The 26,266-nt window shown below is 42.3% G+C and overlaps 1 protein-coding gene across 3 annotated transcripts in view; it reads left to right on the top strand.

Moving 5' to 3' along the window:
• The window catches only part of meis2a (Meis homeobox 2a), a 78,547-nt gene that overhangs the window by 1,602 nt on the left and 50,679 nt on the right, over positions 1 to 26,266 (top strand). For all 3 annotated transcript variants that reach the window (XM_053335250.1, XM_053335249.1, XM_053335248.1), the window contains exons 3-7: positions 1,184 to 1,325; positions 1,602 to 1,652; positions 2,049 to 2,099; positions 2,608 to 2,757; positions 11,006 to 11,120. In XM_053335250.1, the coding sequence (XP_053191225.1) occupies positions 1,184 to 1,325; positions 1,602 to 1,652; positions 2,049 to 2,099; positions 2,608 to 2,757; positions 11,006 to 11,120 (509 nt within the window). The remainder of the gene's footprint in view (positions 1 to 1,183; positions 1,326 to 1,601; positions 1,653 to 2,048; positions 2,100 to 2,607; positions 2,758 to 11,005; positions 11,121 to 26,266) is intronic.

The following is a 26,266-nucleotide window of genomic DNA, read 5'->3' as shown; positions in this document are numbered from 1 at the left end:
AATATATAATAAAAACAATTTTCAACATCACAACAATTGCTCCTATTTTATTAAGTTAGCTTTAATATTACTGAACACTATTACTTATCTATCCTTAAAATTAGAATATTTTAAACGTCCTCGTTACTGTCTGCAAAAACTTCTAAAATGTTTTCAAATAAACACACTGACGCAGGACGTGTTACAACGCACCGTGTGTCTTTATAAATGTGTTATTAGCAGATTATTCTCAAATAATAGAAGAGAACGTTTTTAGATGTTGTTAGTGATGGTTGGAAAGCGTGTTTATAGAGATTTCTGACTCACACACGTACAATGAGGGATATAGTCAGGCTTGTTCTTCTCTACTCACGTTTTAGAGTTTAGCTTCATTTTTTTAGACTGACATTAATATAAATGACATGACAAAAAAATCTGAAGCCAGTTTTATTACGTTAACGCATGTTCCAGAAATATTCCCTTTACCTGGAATTATAGTTCAGATTAAAAAAAAATGTTTTTAGTGAATGTTTGTCTCATGACTGGAAGTTAAAGTTTACAATTTTTCAAATTAATTCAAGCTATAGGCCTGTTAAAGAAGAATATTTTCAAGTCTTCGGTGTCTCAGTGTGTGAAAAAAGTAACTCTGCAAAATTATTTTATTACATGTTGTTGTGCTTATGGCTGATCATTTCTCCAAAATCTTAGTGGCATCTGTCGCGTGTCAGTTTTGTTTTTGCAAAGTTTTGATTACTTCTCAGCCTTTTCAGTATGTAAGCTACTAAAAGAAATGTCAGTCTTAACTAGTCGATTAATATCATATTGAGTCTAAAATCCTTACTTTTCCCCCGAACGAGTAGTTAAAAAAAAAAGATGCCAGATGCGCAATTATGCTTGCTCCCAACACAGAACAGCTTCTAAAAATAACATCTGGTATCCAGAGATATTGTTTTAGTAGTTTTATTCTTTATTTTAAGCTGTTGTCACTTGTTTTAAGAGAACTGTGTAAAATTAAGCAGTGGGAGAAAAGTAAAATAGCCTCATCAAACAGTGTGATGTTTTTCAGTTTCTTGAGGAAAAAGGAAGATTTTTGGCCAGAGAGAGAGAGAGCGAGCAGAAATGCAGGTTGATCGGACACTTTTTGCAGTGGGCATTGTGGAGCCGGTGTGCTGCATGTATTCAGGCTGTGTTTCCCCTCTTGCAGTCACCCTTTATTCCCACTGCTCGCACTGGTTTTTGAGAAGTGCGAGTTGGCGACGTGTACTCCGAGGGAGCCCGGCGTAGCAGGCGGCGATGTCTGTTCCTCAGACTCCTTCAATGAGGACATTGCAGTGTTTGCCAAACAGGTCAATTTCCAAAATATTAAAAATATGTATTGTGGCTGTTGTGGCTGCGTCATGGCTCATAATTTTATGCCTGCAATTGTTTTTTTCAATGAAACATTCTCTACGTGTGATTAAAGAATAGCGTGTATTCTCTGCATATTTTTAACACAAAAGTTGTCCCATGTATGAGTTTTGTGTTGTGTCAGATTACAAAAAAAAAAAAAAAAAAAAAAAAATAGACGGACATTCCGCACATTTCATGCCAAACTAACTTTGACATTTGGTGTATTATTTTAGGTCCGAGCAGAAAAACCTTTATTTTCATCAAATCCAGAGTTGGATAATTTGGTAAGCGCACACTTTGACCTCTTTGTCTCACAATAACTCCCGCTTTAGTGTGGTTGTACTCTGTCTTGTTTTGGGAAACTGTGTCCGCAGCATCACACAGTAAATATGTGAACATATAATTTAAACTTCCGCACAGATGTCATATCAGTTTTTCAAGTGAAGCTGTCATTGTCCAAACTTCCCACCTTACTGACCCAGCTGACCAGTGTGTAATGACCTGTTAGACTGTGAGAATCACATTCTTTTTAAAGTTAAAACATATTTTTGCTCTTTCTGTCTGTAGTATGTACTATATTATGACGGGAAGAGTATAATATAATAACTTTGCACAAATGTAACAAGTATTATTTCTATACATTCTGTGATATAAATCATGCTTCTTTTCATTTCTTTCAGATGATACAAGCCATACAAGTATTACGATTTCACCTCTTGGAATTAGAAAAGGTAAGTATCATAAATCTTGATATTTTTAGACCTGTATGACCTGCATGATGCTACCTGCACAGACAACATGTATGTTAACTGATATTAAACCTGCTTCAATATTCAATATCCAGTGCAGTGCTGTAGTTATGACCAGATAATTAAAAATAAACCGGAAAGTTTCAGGTTTTTCATTTTCATAAAATATGCAATTTTATTTAGTCAACTATTTATGCAGTTGAAGTGATTATTGATAAAACATGCTGGAGACTTTATGCTCATGTTGCACATTGTTATTGATCTACAGATATTGTTTCAACTGCTCATTATTTTGCCAGCTTACGGCGTGCTGTTTATTTTTTGTCGTTCAACTTGTTGCTCCAGTCTCAGGAGAATAATAAGCACTGCAACAATTTCACTATTGTTTCCTTGCCGCCGATAATGCCCCCTTAATTGGAGTTATTCTTGGACTGGTTAAAGCGTTTCCCCATCCTGAAAAAGGTATTTTCTTCCTTTTCTTTTTCTATAGGTGCATGAGCTCTGCGACAATTTTTGCCACCGGTACATCAGTTGTTTGAAAGGAAAAATGCCAATAGATCTAGTTATTGACGAACGGGATGGCAGCTCAAAATCAGACCACGAAGAACTCTCGGGATCGTCGACTAACCTTGCAGATCATGTAAGTAACATATCATTTATTTTATTTATAATGTGTGATGTGCAGTTTTTGCGCACGCGTTTCTGCTGCTGCTGGAAGTTTATCTGAGAAATAACTTTAAAAAAAAGACAATGCATGAGAATAATAGAGTATTTAAAAATATTTTTTTAAATCTTATTTAAGGCATTTCTCAATATGCCAACTTTTGGGCTACTTAGCCCCTGCTCAGTGTGTGACCCTGCTGTGCCATCAGTAAATAGAGCATACTCTGCTCTGCAAGGAAAATCTGCCGATCGATGTTCTAAGGTCAAAAGCTAGATGTGATACAATAGACTTAGTTATTGTTTTAGTCCTTTGATTAGGACCAGTCATGTGTGCATAATGCCATGCTTGCTTGTGTGTGTGTGTGTATGTGTGTGTGTGTGTGTGTGTGTGTGTGTGTGTGTGTGTGTGTGTGTGCCTATGTGTCTGTGCTAGTGTGTGTGTGTAAATCGCTGCCGCGCATTATTGGAGAGTTGCACGCTGAAAAAAAAACGTGAGGCAATTATCTGTTACGCAGGTTTAACGTTAAAGCAGGGTATCAGCGGTAAGCTTTAGCTTTAGGCCAATATTTAAAAAGAAAAGGGCTTTATATATGGGGCTGTGGGAGCTGGATATGGCCTGTGCGTAAAGCTGTGGATTTTGCTGCAGAGGTGGAGAAAGTGGTAGCCTATTGAAATAGATCTCAGAGCTAAAGGCTTACCATCAATGTCAAGTTCACAAGGCATATGATGGTTCGTCTGGAGGCCTTCCATTGCTGTTGATGTTAATGTGTTTAATTGTTTCGTATTGATTGCCGTGTGGTTTGCTCTGCAGTGGCTTTCTACTCCGCTCCCCATTTTATGGCTGGAGGCTCCATAATGCTGAATTCAATTATATGCACCTGAAGTACAGCTTTAAATCTGAGGATCGATTCCCTGGTTTAAATCGTGCATTTTCGGTGTAATAAACACAGGCTCTCCCCGCCATATGGATTGAGTTGACAGTGTATTATTGAGTTGATATCTGTGAATTATTGCGTCTTGCATGCCTGTGATAAAGCTAATGTTTTGGTGGGGGGTGGAGGGGTGGGGGTGTGAGCAGTTATTGCAACAAAGTAACTAGTTAATATCTGTTCAGCACAAGGCCAAGCCTATTAGGAATTAAAGCAGATTTAAGTGTTATGCAAAGTCACTGCGCTACATCTGTTGGGTCTGGCTATAGGCCTAATAGCAGTGGATTCCCTTTGAAAGCCCGTCGCGTTTACAGGGAGAAGCAGCGCGCTGCACAAGGTGAATTAAAACGTAATTAGACCTAAGATGCCGATGTTGCTTTGAGAAACGGTCAGAGCTGCAATATTGTGGTCCTCCAACACAAGTGTAGAAATGAGGCATGCTGTTGTTTATATTGTAGAGATTAGATAAACTAGCCTGTTTAGTTTCATGGCAGATGGTTGATACTCAAGCCAATTTCCAATGGTGCCTCTAGTGCTCAGACACCAGCTTTTTCATCAGTCCACTTGTGAGAAATATTTTGATAATTATAAAATTAGATATGCCAATAAAGAAAATCAGGAGCAGCAATAAACAAAGAAGGTGCACAACAGCATGGAGTCATTTGGAGTGACCACCTCATTAGGTATTTAAGTTTTGAGGGATTTATTTCACTTTTGTGACACCAATGAACTTTTTATTATACACAACTGCTGGGTTGAATTTGACAAAAGCAGATGAGAGTTTTTCTCCCTCTTGTTTGCCTTTAGAGCTGCATCAGAGCAGAGAAGTGATTTTAATAATAGCTGAGCAGTTTAAGTTATTGAGCAATACAGCTCCAGCATATTGTTGCTTTTGAATACAAAGCTTTAGTGTGTGAGAGCATGTGTGCGCCTCATGATGCTCTAGTGGAAACAAAATAATTGCAGAAAGTTAAACTACTGAGGTAAAAATGGCACACTTGCTGCATTTGTGTGCACAGTGCTGTCATGATCTAAAAGCCAGTCATGTCTTATTGAAAGGAGTCCAGCTTTACATGCCTAAATGTGTTTTGAATATGGGAACAATATACAAAATGCATTTGGCTGCAAAACTGCGCCGCTGGAAGGAAAGCAATTTCTGTCCTACTTGTCTTGATTTATTTATTTTATTTATTCATTTGTATTTGGCTCTGTTTTATTATTCATTTCTGTCCTCTCCTCCCATTGAAGAAAGGAAGGCGATTTGATAGTTAGATATGCTAATTTATTTAGTTAGAATCTCTCACGTCCATTTTTCTTTGCTTTGATATGCATTTTTAATATATAGCCCTGGGCTATATCTCATTTGGTGAAAGTTGTTTTTTCTGGAGATGATGAGGCTCTTCACTGTGAAGGAGGCGGCCCGTTGAGCTTGTTTTTATGCTTGTATGTGTCTCCGTCTTTTTCTCCCTCTTTTCTTTGCCTCCTCTCCCCTCTCCGTACCTGACAGTGGAGTATAATAGGTACAGTTTTATTTACACTTGAATGCAGCATTGTCTTTGAGATGATTGGATTATGGTATAGTGAGAGCGGGATGAGGCCTTGCTTACACTGTTGATTTCCCTGATTCGCTTGCGGTGACTATCTCAACCATGTAGGCCACCCAAGGCTTCCTTACTCATCGCTCCTCCTCAGATCAACCTCATCCCATTTAAAAGAAAGAAAAAAAGACGTTGTAATACACATGAAGGGTTATAGGGAGGGGAAAAACACAGAGCAGTGTAAAAGGTTGATATAGCGTGTGTGCTTGTCAATGGTTTGCTCTTGTCTTTTAATTAATGAATAATACAATTTTGGTCTCTTCTCTGCTACATCCAATTAGGGAGGCAAATAGAATTAACAATGTCTGAATATTATCTGTTCTAATGAATTAGCCTTTGTGTCGTCTGTGCTATTGTGCCGCTTCTTCAGTTAGTTACATATTAGCAGAAGGCTTTTCATTTCCTCTATGCATATGCATTATGCTTTGGAAACTCTTTTGCATTTCTGCATACTTGCAGACTTATACAGACACACTGCTTTGTTTTGGTGAGCTTTCCTCAGGGAGTGATAGTCGTTCCCATAGAGGTTATGTTGAAGCTTATCTTGACTCTGCATGGCTGGAAAGGGAAAAGGGAGAAGAAAAAGCCCGTCTGTTTACATTTGATTCTCTGGTGCAGACTGTGGGCGCAGTAGACCATTGGTCAGATATGGTGGTGTCACAGGTTCAGTCAAGTAATGCAGTAGTTCATCTTGTGCCCATGTAGTGATTTACTATGTGTATCAGTGGTGATGGCTGCTCAGTAATGTCCTGTTTCTGTATGTCACTATGCGTGGTGCAGAGCAGCCCTCCGCCTCCGCTCACTGCCTGTGGACAGTGAGCCCTCGGGCCGAGCCAGCCTGCTGAACCGTGGAATTTCTCCGTTTTGGAGGTGCTCTAATTCAACTAGCTTTGTTCTCCTCGGGGACCGACCGCGTTTGGATCCCCCCCACCCCTCTCGTGAAAACAGTGCATCGTTGACTTGGACTGCTCTGTCTGTTCTACACAATTGTTTTGTGATGGTGGGATGTCTGGCCTTACATTTCCTATTTGATTAGTGTTCAGAGGAAGGGCCCTGTTGGCAAGCATATCTAATCATCGCTACGGTGGCTGGAGAGAGGCTAGGCTCACTTGTTGCATATCCCACACTCCCCTTCCTTTAACTACATGTAAAAATGCTCCTGCAATGAAAAACACTTTGTAAGAGCAGTCATTTTAGGATCATGAGATACATGTATGTTGACTTGTACTTAAATACAACACATAGTTCTTGATAACACAGGCATATATTTACATACTCATGTACAAGCCCGTATTTTAGAGTTACTTGTTACAGACTAACTGGAAGTAGAATTATCTATAATGACTTGTCTGTTTTAATTCATATTTTGGAATAGCACTGTCATTTTCATGTGTGCCAAAACCATGAGTCACAATAGCAATCACATTTTTTAAAAATTGAATCTCTTCTCTCAGAAGACATATTTGTGCATGTAATGTACCACTGACTACAGTGAAAAAAGGTTGGTTTTGCCTCAGAGAAAATTTTGAAGCATAAATACAATCAGTCAATCCCTTGTGTCTGTTAAAACATGCTGTGATGAATTATTAGCTGCTAAATTAAGGTCTCTTTATATTCTAGATAATTGAGGGTGTTGTAAATGCTCAGCTGTTCAATAGAGGTGCACCTAAACTTTTCTAAATGGGCTGTATATAATTATGTGCTCAACCCAACAAAAAATATGTGAGGACTTTTTCTCTGTTTATGCCATGTGGCAAGATGTGTCTTGAAGTGTCAGCTTGCTTCATGATTTATGGGTCCTGTGTCTTTCTGGTGTGTCAGCGATTCTGTACATGTTCAGCACAGGATCCCTGTAGCTTTTCTTTGCTGTATGTCCAACACACACACACACACACACACACACACACACACACACACACACACACACGCACACACACACACACACACACACACACACATACACATCTAGTCTCTCTCAGCCTACCTTACTCTGCTACTATACCAACAGATTTCTTCCCATCCCTCCAGATTCCAGGGGAATTTGAGGGAAATTCAATGATGCCACTAAATCAATTTTATTTGAAATTCCTAGGGATGTAGGCAGAGTGCAGTGAGGGAAGTGAGATTGCACCAGGCAGGTGTTTGTAAATGAGAAACAGGGGACAGGAGCGGAGGAGACGGCAGCATTCTCCTGCTCTCCTGTGGCATGGCTGTACTGCAAGCCGTCCTCCCCATATTGTCTCCTGCTTTTATATTAATTACAACTTGTATTATCAGTCACCAGTTGCTAACCCTAGCAAATAGAAAAGGCTGCCCCTAGAGACCATGCTTCTTTTGTATCCTATTCTCCATCTTGTCCTATTGTGTTAGTGTGTGTGTGTTCCTGCCTGCACATGTATGTGTGTTTGCTTGCTGGCATTCTCCTCCTCCTCCTCCTCCTCCTGGTAACACTGCTCTTTAACACAATTAGTGAAGAGCATGGAGTGAACCATGTTTGACTCCTAATTATGCCCAGCTTTAGGGAATAGTCACATGGGCTGTAGGCCTTTTTTTCCCTCTATTGCTTCTTCTTCCTTGATTTTTATTTCTCCAGGTCTTCTTGTGTAGGTTGAAGGAGACTGTTTGGGTGACATGATTTTTTTTTTACAATTTGTTTGAACTTTATCAGACCCACAGGGGTTGTAACAAAATGGTTTTTGTGTGTTTGTGTTGCGCAGTATGGTGTCTGATGATGCACCCTCCATAGCTCAGAGAGACCCACTAAATTATTCATGGTGAGGCAAGGCTGTTGCTTTTGTCGCCTTGTTGAGCATGGAAAGTTAATGCTGTTTTTGTGCTATTTGTTGCCTTGTTTTGCAGACCGTGTTATGAATTACAGGTGACTTACAGGTATTAAAAAGGGGAGTGTGTGCTTAATCAGATACAGTATATCCACTGTACATGCACTGGATCTAGTAACTACTGTATTATATATTAATAAAGTGCTGCAGTCTGCTTTTTGCCCTATAGGAACCAAAGTAACAAAGCTTTATCTATATCCCTGCATACAGTCCCATTAAACCCATGGGGTAGCAAATCACAGCAAAATATCATTCCCTTTAACACCATTAACAGAGGTGTCTTTGAATTTAATTCAGTACCAGCACCATTAAAAATGACACATTAGTCTCCAATGATAGCTAAATTAAGTCCTATCGATTCAGCTGTTGCATTAAAACCATGCTGTGGCCATAGCTGCCAAGTGTTATAGAGGGAGAGAGGGAAAGAACAAGAGAGCAAGAGTGTGTGAGAGCTGCGAGCATAGTTTTTCAGGTCTGTCTCTCGTCTCGTCGGCAGTGGGTGTCTCATCGTGAGGAAGTAGAACCCAGTCATTTTCTTCTCTTGGAACAACATCAGCCTGTTCAGCGTGCCGTACACTGAGAACAGCTCTGCTTAAATACTGTACATTATGCACTCTGGGAGTTCTGGGATTTCAACTTCTCTTTCTTACTTCCCTCCATGTTCATATGAAAAAGACAGAATTAGATGGTTTGGAGAGGGCTGATGGGCTTTTCCCACATTAGTGGCTTTACTCAGTCTGCTGAGAAAAGAACATTACAATAACAACAGACCTTCCTTCTGTGAAGTATACCATTTGTTGATCAGTGTCCCAGAGAGTGAACACATCACAATCACCCATCCCTCTCAGGGCAGGGACACTTTTCCTTCCACTCATTCTGGAGGGCCAAAACCCAGGCATGGGCTATTGTTCACTCTGTCTTCTTACCCCTCTTCTGAGTAATTCTCCGAGCTCTTTATCTGATTGCCATCCGGTGAACAGCTGACGCTGAGAGGGCCTTGAGTGGAGCGGAGGGTCTGAGGGGCCTTGTGTGTTTCTGTCTGCTGTTTTCAGCTCTGAGCTGTTTGAGAAAACAGCCCTCCTTCCCCAAAAAACTTAGCAGATAAAAGGGCCTTGCTCACAGGCATAGCAGCAGCCTCGCCTCCGCAGCAGAACAAGCAGCAGCACATCAGGACTGCATACCCATGGGAGCTCGGCAGCCGCTTGTCTTATAGCCTCTGTTTCCCTGCAAACTTCCACTAGTCTCCAGGCACTATCCTGTCTGTCCTCCTCCAGTACAGCTTACTCTGACTGGGGTACCAATGCAGGCAGGCAAGCCCCACTCTGGTGGGAGCAGAGGGAAAAGAAGTTCATCAAGATCGCTGCTTCACTTAGACAAAATGGTAAAAACGGTCTCTTTCTTGGAATATTCTGTGGCATGTACATTTTCCTTCTGTTTTCATGTGTATGTAATGTATGTGTGTTTCTGTGTGTGTGTCTGAGGAAGAGAAAAAAAAACCCATAGCGGGAACTGAGAAGTGGGTTGAGGTTTGTGGGAAGCCTTGGTGCAGGCCTGTGTTTGTTTGGCTTGGGCTCTGCTCAAGGGGCTGCTTCTCTCGGGCCCCAAACAACGTTGGGCTTAGGTTCGCCAACATTTTGTCATCGTGCTCAGGTGACATGTTAAATTGGGAAAGACTAGCTAGGGGTTGTGTGAGCTATGAAGCAGTATCAACTCTGTGAGAGAGGCTGTTTAGAGTGAGTATTTGATTGAGCCTGTGTGTTTGTGGGCGTAAAGTGTAGTAAATGACGTGATCAGTCTGTCCCTCTATTGCCTGAATGGCAGAGGAAATTCCACCTCTAGTCTGCCTTCATGTGGCACTGATAAAGCCTTTCCTGTACAGTAGAAAATCCTGTTTCCCTGTGTGCACCAGCAGGGCAGTGTGAATGACCAGGAAAGAGTGGAGGAGAAGGAGCGAAAGAAGGGGTCGGAGAAGAGAAAGAACATTGAAGTCACCTTAAAAAATGTGTTTATGGGCATTTTCTTTGAAGTTAGGCAGTGGAGATTTAACACTTTTTTTTTTCAGCGTGTGTTTGTATATATAAAAGTGAGTGTGTGTGCATGTGTGTTTATACTTCTTGCTCTATTATGTCATTAGCATGTGTGTGTAAGTGTATTTCTGCAGGCCTCTGTGGGCGTGTGTGTATGTCAGTGTGGGCGTGTACACATTTTTGGCAGATTAGCAGGAGAATCACTGTCATATCTGATTTTCATTTCTGACAGTGGTAATGATTAATGGCGGCTGTGGTGTGTTTGGACTTTTTACCTCTATATTTCTCACTTGACACGGAAGTCTCAATTGGTTATGGTATAAACGAACTCCACTGGGCTCTGCCATATGTGTTTAGACAATTACTCACAAGTGCTCTTCTTGCAATGTTCAAAATCAAATGCCACATTAACAGCTTCGTTTTTTTTTCTTATGTATTTATGAAACTCTTTTATTAGAGTGATCTGACCTAATGCCAGCAGCTTTAGTGTATTTGTTTATTTTTATTCATCTGTGATTATAGAGGCATCATTGATTGTCTGCTAACTGTTGAAATAGGCAGTGGGGCTCTTGGCCTTGCCAGGAGAATATAAGCAGGCCAAGGACCCTCACAGTGCCTGTAGACTCTTACAGATGTCACTCTCACGTTTCCAGCATGGTCATATGGTCTTCCTCTCTTTCTGTGTCTCTCCCTCTCCACCTTCCCCTCCTCCCCTTTCTCCCCCTTCCTGCTCTCTCTGCTCCTGGTTTGCGGTTTGGACGGGGGAATGTGGATGGATGCACGGATGGATGAATGGATCCCACGCTCGCTTTCTCTCTTTTCAAATCTCAGAACCCAGCTTCCTGGAGAGACCATGATGACGCCACTTCCACACACTCAGCCGGCACACCGGGGCCCTCCAGCGGGGGACACGCTTCACAAAGCGGTGACAACAGCAGTGAACAAGGTGAGCCAGCACAGAAATGGGCATGCATGTGTACACAGGCTCACACAGGCACACACATATTTAAATATATGTACTGTATATATACAAGCACGCACATGTGCACTCATGCACTCACACATAAACACACAGGCAAAGATCCATACAGAACATATTAATCATCATGCATGGGTAGAGTTGCCAGCACTTCACTTTAACCCTGTCTAATGTGAAATCTACAGTGAATAGATGGCACATCTCTTCATATACATACGTCCCAGTCTTTCCTTTTGCACACTGGATCATCCGGTTTTTTGACTGCCGTCCATGTAAACACATAGTCACACCTAAAAATGAACACGCTTATCCACTATTACACTCGGGCGCAGAGACAAGCAACAGCCACTGTAATACACCAACCTAGTAAAGGGCTTTCCAAAATGTTGCTATTTAGAGAGCTGAACAAAAGCTGGTGATTAATACTATATTTCTGCCAGTTCTTGCATGCATTTAAACCATATTAACTTTGCAGGCACAACAGCCCCTAATTATGTCTCAGTGAGCCTTGTGTTATCCGGTACGCAACCTGCCAAACTGCAATAATGCATTTCAAAACAAACGTATTTGAATTTATTACAGATAGTGTGTGCAAGTCACAGCTATCTGCCTTGTATTTTTGTCACGGTCTGTATCAATTTTGACATGTAAATTATGAAAAGCATATGCGATTAGTTGAATTTACAGGTGAGGCCAAGCGTCAACACATTGCAAGGTTCAAATTGTTTATTAAATGCAACTGCTGCCTAAACTAAGAGAACAGATGATGAGCTCCTGGCCTTTCCTTTCTTGTCTCCCCGTTGTTTTGAATGCACCATGATCTCTTTTCACTGGCGGCAGAGAGTTTGTATCTGTGTGTGTGTTTGTGTGTGTGTGTGTGTGTGTGTGTGTGTGTGTGTGTGTGTGTGTGTGTGTGTGTGTGTGTGTGTGTGTGTGTATTTGTGGGTCTCTTTCTGTATCAGCGTGTGCCCTCTGGCAGTGTCCAGGGTTTTGCATGAAATTTCATCACACCATCTACACACACAAACACACTCAAACACTTAGATACATACTTATACCAGCTGACTGAATGGAGCCGCTTGTTCAGTCTGTTCAAGGGGATCGTTTTGCCAATAGGTGATCAAATGTATCGATGGGCTGTGTGCTTTGTGGTGGGGCTGTTTAAGTCATCTTCTCCTCTTCTGACAGAGGCAGCAGTTGCTGCTTTTGAAACATTACTGACCACAGACTGAGGGCCGTAACAGACCTCTGTGGTTGGCTGTGTCAAGACTTGTTGGATCACAGGCTCCTGTCAGGCTTGTTGGAGAGGGAAAGACGATGATAGCTAGACCTTGGCTAGCAACAGGATGTGCCTGTCTGACAGTAGGGGTATAATGAAGGAATGGCTAAGAATAATGTGACACTTAATTGATCCCGATCGAGAAAATTCTAATTTTGCTTGCCCCTTCCAGGCTGCGTAGAGCTCAGAAACAGCTACAGAACAGTCGCTTGCTCAAGGTAATGTTAGTGGGGAAGATATTCACTGACACTATGCTTGCTCTAGTGCATTTTTGATAATACATTTTTGTATTTAGTGTGAACAAGCATTTTATACTTTCTAAAAAAATGTGAGAAACTGCATTAAATTTGCAGTTAATGAGATGTTTGATTCTCTGGTACAGAAGTAATAATTTTGATTAAAAGCACTTTATGATGGCAGGTCAGAAGACAGAGATCAGTAGTGTTTTTGCACTCATCTTTGCAACTACAAGTAGCATGGGAGATGAGGACTGCAGGAACAAGAGAGAGGAGGGGGGATGAGAGAAAGAAATGCACTGCCTATTGATTACCTTACACACATAAGTACAAGTGACCTGTAATCCACAGAGCACTTATCGACTCCTCTCCCCACCATATCCAGTAACAGCAGATCAATACGGCCCAAAGACAGTTACGGTACAGCACCGTGCACTGGGCCAAGATAGACCTGGTTTAGACCAGGGCCAGAGCCTGGCTTACACTGAAAAGTGATAAATACTAGATCCATCAGCTCAAAGCCTTTCATGCTTTAAAAAAAAGTAGCATAGAGAAAAGAAACAGATTAAAAAGAAATCATGAAGAGCCATCGAAGTATGCTGGTGAAAGTAGAAAAGGTGAAAAAGTAAGGAGAGTGAGAAAAACGAGAAAGAGAAAAAACAAAAGAGAAAGAGAGAGGGCAGCTGATTTAATGGTCTAATGAGGCCGTCCTCCAGCCAGTTGTTTTGTGTGAGGCATGCTCTGACCTTTCGCTCCGCTCGGGAGCCCCGCCGCCTCATTTTTCACATTCTTGCAATTACGTTAACGCTTGAAGCGCTCGCTGACTCCCGACTTTGGCCCTTCCATTCTGACAGAGCCTTCCCTCCCCAACCTCACCACCTTTCTCTCCACTCCACTCCACACATGAACTCGCCTCCTATCTCAATACATTTCCACATAAAATTTGTAGTCCACACTCTCAAGTCCACAGAGAAAATGTGAAATGTGTGCTTCACTTCGGTAATGGGGTCTTTAACAGCTTGGCCCCTGTTAAAAGGGGTGACGATGTGGATCAGTTGAGGAAGACAGAATAGATGGGAGAGAGTGAGAGAGAAGAGGAAAGAGAAAGAGTGCGTGAGACCCATGGTGCTTTTTGGTTTCAACTGCCAAGAAAAACATCAATCATTTCTTCTGCCAGCTTCCATCTTGAAAGGTGCATTTTATGTGTACATGTGGCTTGAAAAACATTTGCCCCCAAAATGGAACAATCAATATGTTGAATCTTCCAAAAATTCTCCTAAATATGGTGAAACATTTCTGACACTTAATGTCTTAAAGACTAAAAACTTTTTACTTCTTTCTTCCTTTCCCTTTCTCTTTGGCTGATGTTAGGCGATGTGCAGACGAATAAAGTTCAGTTTTACTCACATAGCTCTTCTTAAAAAAGTACACTGTATGTACTGTGTATACAGGTCTCAGGATGGTCGCTCTGAGCAGAATTCACTTCCACAGTCTTGTATCTCAGCATTGAACGTTGTTCTGAACCAGTGCCAAAAAACAATTTAACAAGTGCGCAAATATGTATTGCCCCTCTTGTGGAATAATTTATTGTCAAGCAGTAAACCAAGGTGAAGCATGCTCATAGCTGTCAGTAAAGATTGCTAGTTAAGATTCTGACACAAAGTGTTTCAGTACAGTGCTCAGATCTGCATCCTCTCCCCAACCTGTTCTTAACAGACATGTTTTTCCTTTTTCTTAGAATTTCCATCCGAAAATATGTATTATCATCCTCAGGGCAAATTCTGCACTCTCACTTACTGACTGTAAGAGAGTGACTCCCTATGTTCTAGCTAGATAAACAAATATGAGCAGTTAAGGGGAGATGGTTCAGAAGGTAACAGATAATAACTTCATTGACTCTGCTTGCACATCATTTTGATTAACAGTCCTTTGGAGCTCTCCCAAGCTTATCTAGGAACATCAGAGACATCAGTTGCAGGGAGTTAAACTTGATGAATGTGCATGCCTTAAGACAGCACTTGTTTCCAAGCAGGTGTCCATAATATGTTAAACATCCAAAGTGTGATGGAGCAGTGTGATGAAATACTCTGCACATTTGCCCACACCAAACACAGTAGAGTCAAATGCACTCAGTCATGAACAGTAAATCCCCAACACTGATTCTGAACGGTAGGTAACAGTTTCCCCTCTTGCTGTATCTGTGTGTCTGTGTCTGTATGTGTGTGTGTGTGTGTGTGTGTGTGTGTGTGTGTATGCATGCCTCAGCTCCAGTCCACTCTTGTAATTATTAGCTATGCATGAAGACCAAATCCACGTTGACATCTTGAGTGGTGAGCAAAGGGGTTTTCTGTACAGTTCCCCGATTCTACTGTAGATGGAAAAGGCTCAACAGAACAGAGGAGAAAGCATTTTGTACATTTTCTCAGCAATTGAACAATCCCCACGCTCTGTGGATAGACAGGCTCCCCAGAGAGACTGAGAGAGGCAGAGATGGAGAGAAGGGGAGCAAGAGAGGGAGAGATTGAGTGTTTGGCTCCAAGGGAGCATGCTGCGCTTGATGGTGTTGTGGTACATTTGGCCTTGGCTAGGGGCCCCACTCAGCAAGGTCTTTGTGGTTGAGATCACTAGAGGGGGGTCATTCCTAGTGGGGACACAACTCCCTGTGTCTACACAGAGTCCCGGCATGAACAAGGCCTGTTGAATTTTCCGGACCTTTGGCTTTGCTTTTTTATAGCAACTCTTAGTGCTCAAGAAGACCCAGAAAATAAGGAAAGAGAGAGAAAGCAAGACCAAAAAATAATGAAAAAATTAATCACAATGGAAGGAACACCAGAGTCTCTGCTAAACGCAAGATGGAAGTCTTGTTGCGTTTTAGTGGCCAATACTCTAGCTCTGGAGTGATCAGCGAGGTGTGTCTGTGTACATAAAATATACAGTGTGTGTGTGTCTGTGGGCATGCATGTGCATGTGTGTGTTAGCTGTTTCCCTCTAAGTGCCTGTTAGAGTTTAATTTAGTGTAGTAATTAAAGCTGAACACTGGCCTATAAACAACAGATAAACAATAAAGCAGACCCAAGCCCTGCTGTTTCATGGCTCTCACTCCAAGCTGTTGGAGCACTGATAATTTTTACACAGTGCCACTACCTCACCACAACACAATGCTGGAGCAAGAAGGGTGTGTGTGAGTTGTAAATGTGTGCATGGGTATATTTTAGTGCATGATGGCAGAGACTGAACAAAAAAGGCCAAAAAAACACATAAACACACAGGATATGTGCACTTCCCCTCTAAAAAGAAAGCACAACGAGTCACTATGAAGCAATCAGAAAGTGTAAGAGGAGTAGTCTGCCTCAGTAGTCACTTACAAAACCAGCTCAATACACATGAACATTAAACCAAGTGTAGCCATGATGTGCATTCAACCAATAACTCGCAATATCTCACAGTCAGTGACAGCCAGTGGAAGTGAACTGCACCTAAATGGAAAACAAGCTAAAGATATACCTGTTTAATGAGGATAACAATGCTACGGCATTTCTCAATAAGCTACTGTGTGCAATTTTAGCCTTGTCACTACATGTCAGCCCCATGTTAGTCAGGTATCTGTTGTGAAAACAGCACAGTATGTCTGTCTGATGGTTTGTTGGGAAGGGGCAGGGCTATTGTTGAAAGCTGAGAAGAGTTTCTGTGGAGGGGGAGAAAACACGGTACGGAGGGGATACTTTCATGATCCCATTAGCATAAGAGAGGCTAAATTATTCATGTGGAGTGCTTAATCTATGGGGAAAAGTATAGTTAATGCACATAGTTTTAAAATGGATCTCTCTCTGCCTCTGCTCTAACACCAGATTCTTGCTGGATTCAGCATACGCGGGCATTTACGGGAACGGCTGTCACTCTCCCTTGCATACACATAGACATAGTACGTGTGGGCATATGTGCACAGTTGCTTAAGCGCTGCGGCACTTCAAGCTTTTTCAAGGGGCTCTGCTCTCAGGCTCATTCCCTCTCTCCCTCTCTCCATAAGTCCCTTTCTCATCTCTCTTTACCTCTCTTTCTCTCACCCCCTCCTTCTCTTACTGTCTCCCTCACACTCCTCTCCTCACTCACCCCTCTCTGTCTCGCTCTCAGTACCGCAGACTACCTGGCCCTCATCCAAAATGTGATTAAAGAGAATGATCAGCTCCCTCAGCTCCCTCCTTCCTTCCTCCCTTCCGCTCTCTCTCTCTTTTTTCTATCTTTCTGTCTTTCTCCTGACCCTGTCTTATGTTCCGAGAGTCTATAGATCATGAGAGAAAAAAAAAATACACGAAAACAGTGAAAGAGAGGGAACTGTTAAAAGGTTGAAGACTGCAAGTAGAATCAGCTTCACTTCCAGTAACACTGTACTCTACCCACAACATCACCACCAATCTATGCCCTTCCATCCACACTACAGCTAAAGCTTTCATCCCACTCTCCCTCTTATCATCCCTCTCTCTCTCCCTCTCTCCTCTTCTTCAATCTTTCTCTTCCTTCCCTCTGCCTCAGCTCTGGCTGGGGCCTGGTCCCTCTGGTCCATAATCATGAACAGGCCCCCAGTGCGACCCGGGCCCAACCCAGCCTGGCCTAGCTTGGCCAGGAACTGGGTCCTCCACAGCAGGAAAGGCGCATTAACTGGGTCAGCCTAATGTGCAAACTAATGTTTGGAGAACATAGGGAAAAAATTACCCAGATTATTCTGACAGCAGCTGAGGAGAATGTCTGTTTTGCGCCATTAAGGGAAAGCTTGGGGGAGATGTTTTTTTTTCTTTCTTTCTTTTCTTCTCTTTCTGTCTTTCTCTGAGACTTAGATGAAGAACAGCTTATCTGGGGGTGAGTTGAGCATAATTAAAAAGCAGAAAGGAAACAGTGTTGCAGGGACGTAATCATGATTGAACCACAGTAAAAGGAGGGGAGTGACTTTTTCTTTCATACCTCAAGGCTTGGGCCAAAAACAAAGACAGTGCAGTGCTGTAGTATCAGTTCATTATACAGTGGGTTTACACACCCATGTTCCACTGCTGATTACTACAGTGCATGTGGTGGTAGTGATGATGAGGTGTGCGCAAGGGGTGTGATGTAATATGGCTAAAAGGGATTTGAGCACGTGCCCCAAAGGGCATTTCCATGGCCATTAATGCTGCTGCCTCTGTGTTTTCACAGGGATGACAGTGCTTCGGTTCTTTAAAGGGAGAGTGTTTTCCCAGGAAATTTTCTGTCTTGTTTCAGCAGGCTTGCCTGAAGGGGGTCAGCCAAGAAGTCACCCTTAAGAGGTGATAATCCAATTGCTCTAGTCCTCACCAGATTTGTTTTCCCCTTGTCTGGCAGTGTGTGTGTGTGTGTGTGTGTATGTGTGCGTGCGTGCCTGTGTGCCTGTGCGTGTGCCTGTGTGCCTGTGCGTGTGTGTGTGTGCTTGTGTGTATGCCTGTGTGTGTGTTTACAGAGAATGTAAGCATGCATGTGTGAATGCAAAAGACAGAAAATGAGAGGCAGAGGCAGCAAGATGCCACCGGTTTCTTCTGTGTCCAACTCTGGGCCCCATTCTAGATCAGAGAGAGGTTACGGAGGCCAAGTCTGTCAAAGGCACACCTGCAGGGAAACTCCAAAAAGCCTGACTGCCAGCTTACACGGGCCCGTTTAAGGTGTGCTTATTTGGAGTTTAACCCTGACTTCAGATGTCCTTTCCCTCTCTCCCCCTTTGTGTTTGACCAATGGGCCTTGTGCTCTTTTACTTTCTTTCCTTTCTTCTGCCTCCCTTGGCTCTTTAATCTCTTCCACCACCCCCACCCTTCCTATTCTCCTCCCACTAATGTCCAAACCCCACATCTCAGCGAAGGTCTCTCGCAAAAGACAGCACACAGTTGAGTAGAGTGGCTTAATAAGGCCGGCTATAGCTCGTTCACTTGCTGTGTGGTTTGCTCTTGTGTAAATGAGGGTTTACACACACATGAAGCATGTTTGGAACCTAGCAGAGCAGCTGTACCCTACAGGTAGTGCTTTAACCATGCTGCCACCGTCCAAGAGAGTGGGAGGATGATAAAGGAAGTGTGTTACAATTCGAGTTCTTCCCCTCTGCTGCTGATTTTCACGCACACATCTTTCACGTTTATGCAAAGCTTTTGAGGGCATTATGCAAGATAAGCTCATTTTCTAGTCTGATTCCCACTCTAGTACATGCTTTAATGACTCTTAAAGCCAAGGGCTGCTTTTTTAGGCATAATAGCAGTCCCGTGATCTCTCAGTTTCCACGAAGCCAGAGTGCTTTTTCCACACCTGATCACTTTTGTTCACCCATTTTATGGCTATTGGGGAGCAGGCGGAGGTGAGCAATTTGACAGTGGTTAGTGCCATGAGCCCTAATGTTTATTGGAAGCAAGCGTCTAATAATTTTTGATTACCCCAGAGGAGGTATTAGCCATGTTAGTCAGCAAGGATAATTTCTTATTTACATGCCCCAAGCAGTGAACACTCTGAAGGAACACTGGGGCTAAATGCGCAACAAAACAAATCAAACATGCCAAACGAGATGCTCCATCCTGGCTGGCTGCAGGGCGGAAGCTGAGAAAACCTTCATTATGCATTTACCATAATTCATTTAGAGGGGTTATCAATTTGCAGAATACAGAGAAGATGTTTGGAGGGGGAAGCAAGAACACCATATCAAACGAAGGAAGAGAAAAAGGAACAAGGGAAGGCAAGATGAAAAGGAGTAAGATATTCAAGGATAGCTCAGTGCCTGGATTTTTAAAATGTTGTTCCAATTACACACTTTTCCATGTTCTGAGGCAGAACTTGCATGTTAAATGCTGCAATCTCGTCTCTTTTACCAGTGTCACGCTCCGCCCCCTAAAAAAGCAGGAGCTGATTTCCCTTTAATGAAAGCCGTTTGGCTCAGGAATTCTCTTCTCTACCATTTTTGTTGAGATTGAGGCTACACAGAGATGTTCTACTTCAAATATTGTCTTTCTGTTCATCCAGGGTCGCTCTTTGTTTGGCTTCTGCCCTGCTTACTCAAGGGTTTCTTGTATCTGTCTCTCAGTGTGGATTTCAGGACAGTTACTACATGTTTTCATTTTTCTCTCCTGGCAACACATACAGAGAGAAGAAAAAGACCTTTAAAAGCATCTTTCCCTCTGCCACCAGGCAAGGATGACTAAGGCCCCATTAGAACAATTGGAGGAAACTTAGGGAGACGGGGAGTGTTCAAAAGAATGAAAGCAGCCAGAAAACACCGCTATCTTGTGATAACCAGTGCTTTCTTTCATTATCTAAACACAAAAACCTCCACCTTGGAAAAATTTCACTCACTGTATAGCTTCATTCAAAAAATAAAACAATGAAACAGAGAGGAAGAAAAGGAGAAACAAAAAAAAAAAGAAAAAAACATTTAACATTTTCCAGAGTCAGGGGGAAAAGCTGCATTGTTTAGTACGAATGCTTACTCCCAGGGATGCAGTGTTTAGACAACTGAGTGTCTGCAGGAGACATCTGTGAAGCCCGACCTTGTGACCCCGGAAAGAATGCTCTTAAGGTGGGGGGAAAACTGCCTTTACCACTGCATCATGGCCTACAGGACAGCCCAACAGCAGCACAACAAACACAACTGCTACAGAAAATAATAACACAACCGTCAATGAAAAAAAATGAGAATGGGGTAAAACAAAAGAAAAGAAGAAACAAAATTGAAGAAGAAGAAGAATTAAAGAGAGGAAGATATTCTGCAAATGTAAAGACAGAAATAATTTAAAAGAGAGAAAACACATGAATAAAAAGCAATAGAAACAGAGAGAAAGAAACATGTGGGAGGCAGATAGTACAGAAGTATGAAAAGATGATTGGTCTGAATTGTGCCTCACAGGCTTGGCTGTCTCTTACTCCTTTGGCCCCCCATGAGATCATTTTCATCCTTTATGAGTCAAAAGGAAGCCCGGTTGAAAATGAAAGGTTACACAAGCCAGAGCCCAAGACCTTAGAGTGAGAGAGGAGAAGAGCCCCGCTGCAAGGGCCCTGCTGCTATTCAAAGCACCTGCCATTGTGTGGGCGCTCATCCAGGCCTATTGTTGTGCAGAAATTAGTCGTGCTCCCTTTGGCTCCCTTCGGCTCCAGAGGCATGCGGCAGACACCCTTGTTGTTTTGGTTTAGATACGTGGTTGGATATATGCGTGGCCCAGGCTACCATCACCACTGGCTGTGGCCCTTTGCCCTCTCTCAGCACAGTATCGTTCAGCTTTTTCTCATATACTCACAGTTGTTCACTTCTCAAGAACACTTTCAGGCCAACAGTCCTGTAGTTTTCTCCCTCTTTCTTTTGTACTCCTACTCTTGTTTCTCCTTTGGTGTATATGCTTATTGTTCTTTGGAGCACCCTCATTATACCCATGGTTATATTTTAAGGGCCTCTCTCTTTGATTTTGGTCTCGTGGGGAGTTGGTGTTGGGCTGGTGGGAGCTGTAGGGCTGGCCCAGCTTTCAGGGCTCCCCAGCCAGTGTCTCAGAGAGCGGGCTTGGGGGTATTGTTGGGCTGGGCCCTGCTGCAGAAGCACTGGCGCTACTGCTAGTATAGGGGGTGGATGGAGGGGGGAAAAATTGAAAAGTCAATAACGAAGGCCGTGCAATAAAAAAAGGGAAAAAAAGAAAGAAAGTAAGAAAAGAAAAGAGAGGATGAAACAAAAGGAGATGGAGAGCTTCAAAAAGCTTAGTACACTGCTAATTAATAGCATCAGAGGAGGAGCTTTTTTTCTCCCTTTTGGAACTTTATTGCTGCATATTAACTTGCAAGGCAAGGCGATTAAGAGCTCACATTGAGAGTCAGGTCCATCACACCGCCAGACCAACCTGCAGTAATCATGTTGTATGAGAACAGATCAGTAATGTCTTATTTAGAACATGAAAAACAAACAACCCGATATATATATATATATATATATATATATATATATATATATATATATATATATATATATATATATATGTCAGAGTGGTGTTGATTCAATGATGTGGTCAGTTGAGGCTGTAGTTTGCATTATTCTAGTTTTTGTTAATATTCTTAATATGATATAACCCACAATAACTAAACTGGCAGTCAACTGAACTTTTTAAGGAATGTAGAATTTATTGTAAGGCTATTGTATAACATTTCACTACATGATACAAGTGTTCCTTTTTTGATCGCTCAGTGTAGAATTACATTGTTAACAGCATGTGTGTATATTCACATGCATTTGTTTCTCTTCATCTCAAATTTGAGATGTTAACTTCTACCTTTATTGTGTGCTTTCACTCCCCTTTTTCATGCTACTAATCAAAAGGTAAGTTCCAGGAACGTAGCGAAATACGAACTTCGGTGGGTCAATGAGGCAGAGTGGCAGTAATTTGAACCAAAGCTTTGCAATTTGTATTTTTTTCACATCAGTAATAGGCTTCTCTCTCACTGTTCCTGCCACAGCAATTTCCACTGCCAACAGCTGTCAAGCCCCTAAAATCAAAATTAGTGCCATGGAATTGGGCCTTAATGAAATGACCTGCTGGATTTACCTTAAGGAGCAAGGCGGACGGTCAATACTAGCCTCGTCAAAACCCTCTCTCTTCATGCTGCAGTCCCATTAATGAAAGGAAATAGTCTCAAGTAAATGTATTAAGCACTGCTTCCACCCTCTAATTATATTTTCCCTTCTCCCTTCATAATTCATTCACTCTTTCATTAGTTCTTAATATTGAAAACGGCTTTTAACAGGCTCTTCTGTCTTCATGGGGTCACCAATTTTTTATCACTATGTATAACAGGAATGTCAGAGGAGTCTGTTTGTATTTTGGAATTGAATATAGTGTCACACCACAGCTAGGACTGTGGTTATATATTTCATTCTGTGTAAGGAGTATTTTGGAAATAAACATATGTTATTTCCGTAAAATGATACAGAATAATGGAGCATTACACCATGGAACTGTAGGCTCCACCCCACCTGCCTACCACTACTACCTATAGAAAGTGTTGAATGTGTGCCAAGGCCCAGTGGAGGACACTGGGCCTGGGTTATTGACTTGTAAAGGAGCTGGTAGGTGAGGGGTCTTGACAAGACATGAGCGGCTGACTCTCTTGTAAAGCTGTATCTGATTTCTCTGCTAGTTGGCTCCCCAGAGGGACCCGCTCTACACTCTGTTGATCAGACTCTCACTCACAGCCGTATGGAAAAACGTGGCAATAAAAAGAATGAAAGAGTAGTTTTGTGAAAGAGGACACTCTCATTCTATATGCCATGATTCCCTGTTAGGGTGAGAATGAGAGGAAGGGAGGTGGGAGAAGAGAGCAAATGAATCAGCTGCTAGGTGAACGACCTGTATCTATGAGTACATGTAGTATGCCAGAAAAATCCTTCTAACATTAATGTTTTGGTGAGCTGTGTAATATGAACTTATCAATATGGACATCTGAATGTGTGTAGGTGTAATGGCATAAAAATAACGGAAGTGTATCAGCAAGAGGGCAGACAAAGCAAGTATCAACTAAGCAAGATCCTCACTCCTCACAGATCTGACTAATTTATGAGGGTAAACTGTGCTGACAGAGAGAGAGATGCAGGTGGAGGGAGGAAGTTTTCATTGACTCTCCAGAGCAGGCCAAGCCAAAGCCCCGGAGGGATCTCTCTGAGTTTGAACTTTATCAGGGGCTACGCTTAATCAATACACTATCGGAAAAAGAATTAATTACTAAAGCAGAATAAAACAGCTGCATTTTAAACCAAGGATTCATCAATTCTGTAATCTCTTGGTTACAGCTCAGGTGTCAGGAGGATCATTTCAACTCCATGTAATGAGGAACTGTGGGAGTTTACCCCAACCCTCTGCTGTCCTCCTCCTCCACCTCTCAATTTCTGACCCCCCTTCCCAACCAACACCCAGCTCTTATCCTACACCCCCTCAAGATATTTTCCTTCCCTTATTTTTCTATTTCCTCCCATTGCCTACCTTCCTGACTGTTTGTCATCTACCTGCAATATTCTCATATTTTCTCTCTCTTTTCTTTTTAAATTTTTTGGTTTCTCCCTGCCTAATCCTTAATAGACCAACTGTATTTGACCCTCTCAGCCCCCCATCCCTCCACATTCCCTTCCGACCAAATTCCTGTCTTTGCGGGGATGGGACGAAGGGGTATTAAAACTGAAATCTCTGGTGCGAAGGCTGACTAGAACGGGACATTCCCGCTGCTGCAGCCATCAAGCCGGACATTCCTCCGCTTAGGCTGGGACACCACCGGTGTTGCGAAAGAAGGGGGGTATAAGGGATTGGGGGAGGCTGGTTTAGGCAGTGAAGGACAACACATCCTTGTGAAATAGTAAAAAACGAAATATTTTTCATATATAAAATCAATGGAGTTTGTGAACAAATTTAGATTCTGGGGGACAGACAAACCACATGGATATTATCCCCTGTCCAAAAAAAACCCTTGACTGCACTGTTACTATGACCACTGCCCTCCACCCCTCACAGCCCTTGACCCGAGCCCAAAGCCTGTAAACGGACTGTCCTTGACTTGCCATAATGGGGGATTTCAAGGCAGGTTGAGAAGGGGTTATGGGTGATGAATTGGGTTTTTAGTGAGCTCATTAGGAAGCCAAACAGAGTTTAGACTGGCGGAGCGGGGCAACAGCGCAGTAATCAGTTCTGCTCGCTTTGTTCCCTGCCTCCAGGACATTCATGTGAAAAAAAGAGAGCGAGGAGAAAAAAAACTTCATGGCATTTGGTTGATGAGAGGGCTGCTGAGCAGAGGCTACAATCTGATGGTTGACTTGTTGATTTATAAACCTTTTAATCCATTTACTCTACCAACCCCCCAGCTCTATGTAAAAACTCCAACTCTGCTTTCATGCCACTGTCCATCAGGTGTGGCAACAATATCTGTAATAGATCCAAGTCGTCCTTCTCTCTCTGTTTGTTTGGTTTTAAATTGTAATTGGGGGTAGAGAATCACTGCTGATGTTATCATTCATACAACTTAAACAGTGTACGTTGTTCCGAATTACGAAACCACACTTTGTTAAAACTGGCAACTCGCTCTTTCTTGTGGTTTAGGTAGAGGACTTTGATATACAATAGTTCCTACTGGGGATTATGAAGCTATTTCTTCACTAGCAGATGGATCCATATGATGCATTTGTGTGCTCTCCATCTCTTTGTTTTGGTTTGCTCTGTATCATCGCTGTAATTTTTTATTTATTATCATTCTAAAGTGTATTCCAAAGTACAGCAACTTAGTCAGTTTTAGGAAGTTAAAAGTATGGAAGCAGCTTGTTTTACTAATGATCATGCTTGTTTCAATTCAACATAGCCCCACTTGCTTTTGGGAATTACCTATTCTTTAATATTTAATGCCACTTCAAACCTTGGGTTTTAAGAATGCTTCACTGTGGGCACCAAGCCCTGTTTTTATATCAAAACATTTATGAATTATAGAGCTATTATTATCAATACATGCAATTTTAAATGCCAACATAAAGAATTATTCCATTGTGCTATTTTTGGTAATGAAAGAAAGAAGTTAGCAAGGTTTGGACAGGTCATCAGCCGGTTCGTAAATTTGTTTATTAAGAAACAAGGGATGAACTGATATTACCTGTGAGACCAATTAGTCCTGTTTGATTTGGAGAGTAAGGGAGGAGCAGTGGCAGTTTCTTCTGCAGTACTGGAGTGTAGGGGGAGTGGGGTGGAGTTGTCAGGGAGGCAGAGAGTGTGAAATGTCTGGTGGAGACCCAAAGCCCTTCATTAGCCACTGATCCCTGTCTGCTGAGTGAGGGGCAGTCATGGGCATCACAGCTCCCTTTTAGTTCCCCAAAAAGAGTGGGGTGAGGGGGTGGAGGGTTGCTCCCCCATCCCCTGCAATTTAGCCCTTTGCCATTCATGCAAATTGGGTCCTGACATCTGCAACAGCCTGCCTCCTTTCTTTTATACATCTTTATTCCATCTCTTTTCTTTCAATCTTTTTTCCTCTACAAATAATGCCCCATTTAAATGACAGACTCTTATCTCAGCTGACATACATTCTTTTATGCATACACTTTTCTGTGTGTCTAAATACATATTTATAGGTATAGAATTGGAAGAAAGTATTTCGAAAAATCATCCCAGGAAGCATGAACAGTCATCATGTGGCCAATTTATGATGTAATAAGTTAATTGTTGTTGATTAGATCAGGCCAAATCCTTTGAAAATCTTGGTGCGCCCAGTTGAAAATGTTAGGTTCTTGGCATATGATAATGTTATAAGAAGATCCAAAGAATTCTAGGCAGTGAAAGGAGTAACTAGACAGCCTGCCCCCCTTCATCCTGCTCCCTTCTGGACGAACCACTTGTCTTTGGCTCCAGGGGTGAAGCTGAAATGGGAGGGTGGCTTTGCTCCAGCCCATATTTTGGGTTAAAAGGTAAAATAGCCTAACTGGCTGTTAAAAACATGTTTTACCTCCAACCCTCACCCCTCCCCTCTCTTTCTCTCTGCTCCCTCCACTTCAACCTCACCCTCTTTGGTAGGGATGTGCACAGTGGGGTCAACACTGGGCTTGTGAGAGGAGAGAGGCCTTGTATCGG

Source organism: Scomber japonicus, chromosome 16 (assembly GCF_027409825.1).
Source record: "Scomber japonicus isolate fScoJap1 chromosome 16, fScoJap1.pri, whole genome shotgun sequence".
Taxonomy (NCBI): Eukaryota; Metazoa; Chordata; class Actinopteri; order Scombriformes; family Scombridae; genus Scomber; species Scomber japonicus.
This window is presented reverse-complemented; position numbering and strand designations above follow the sequence as displayed.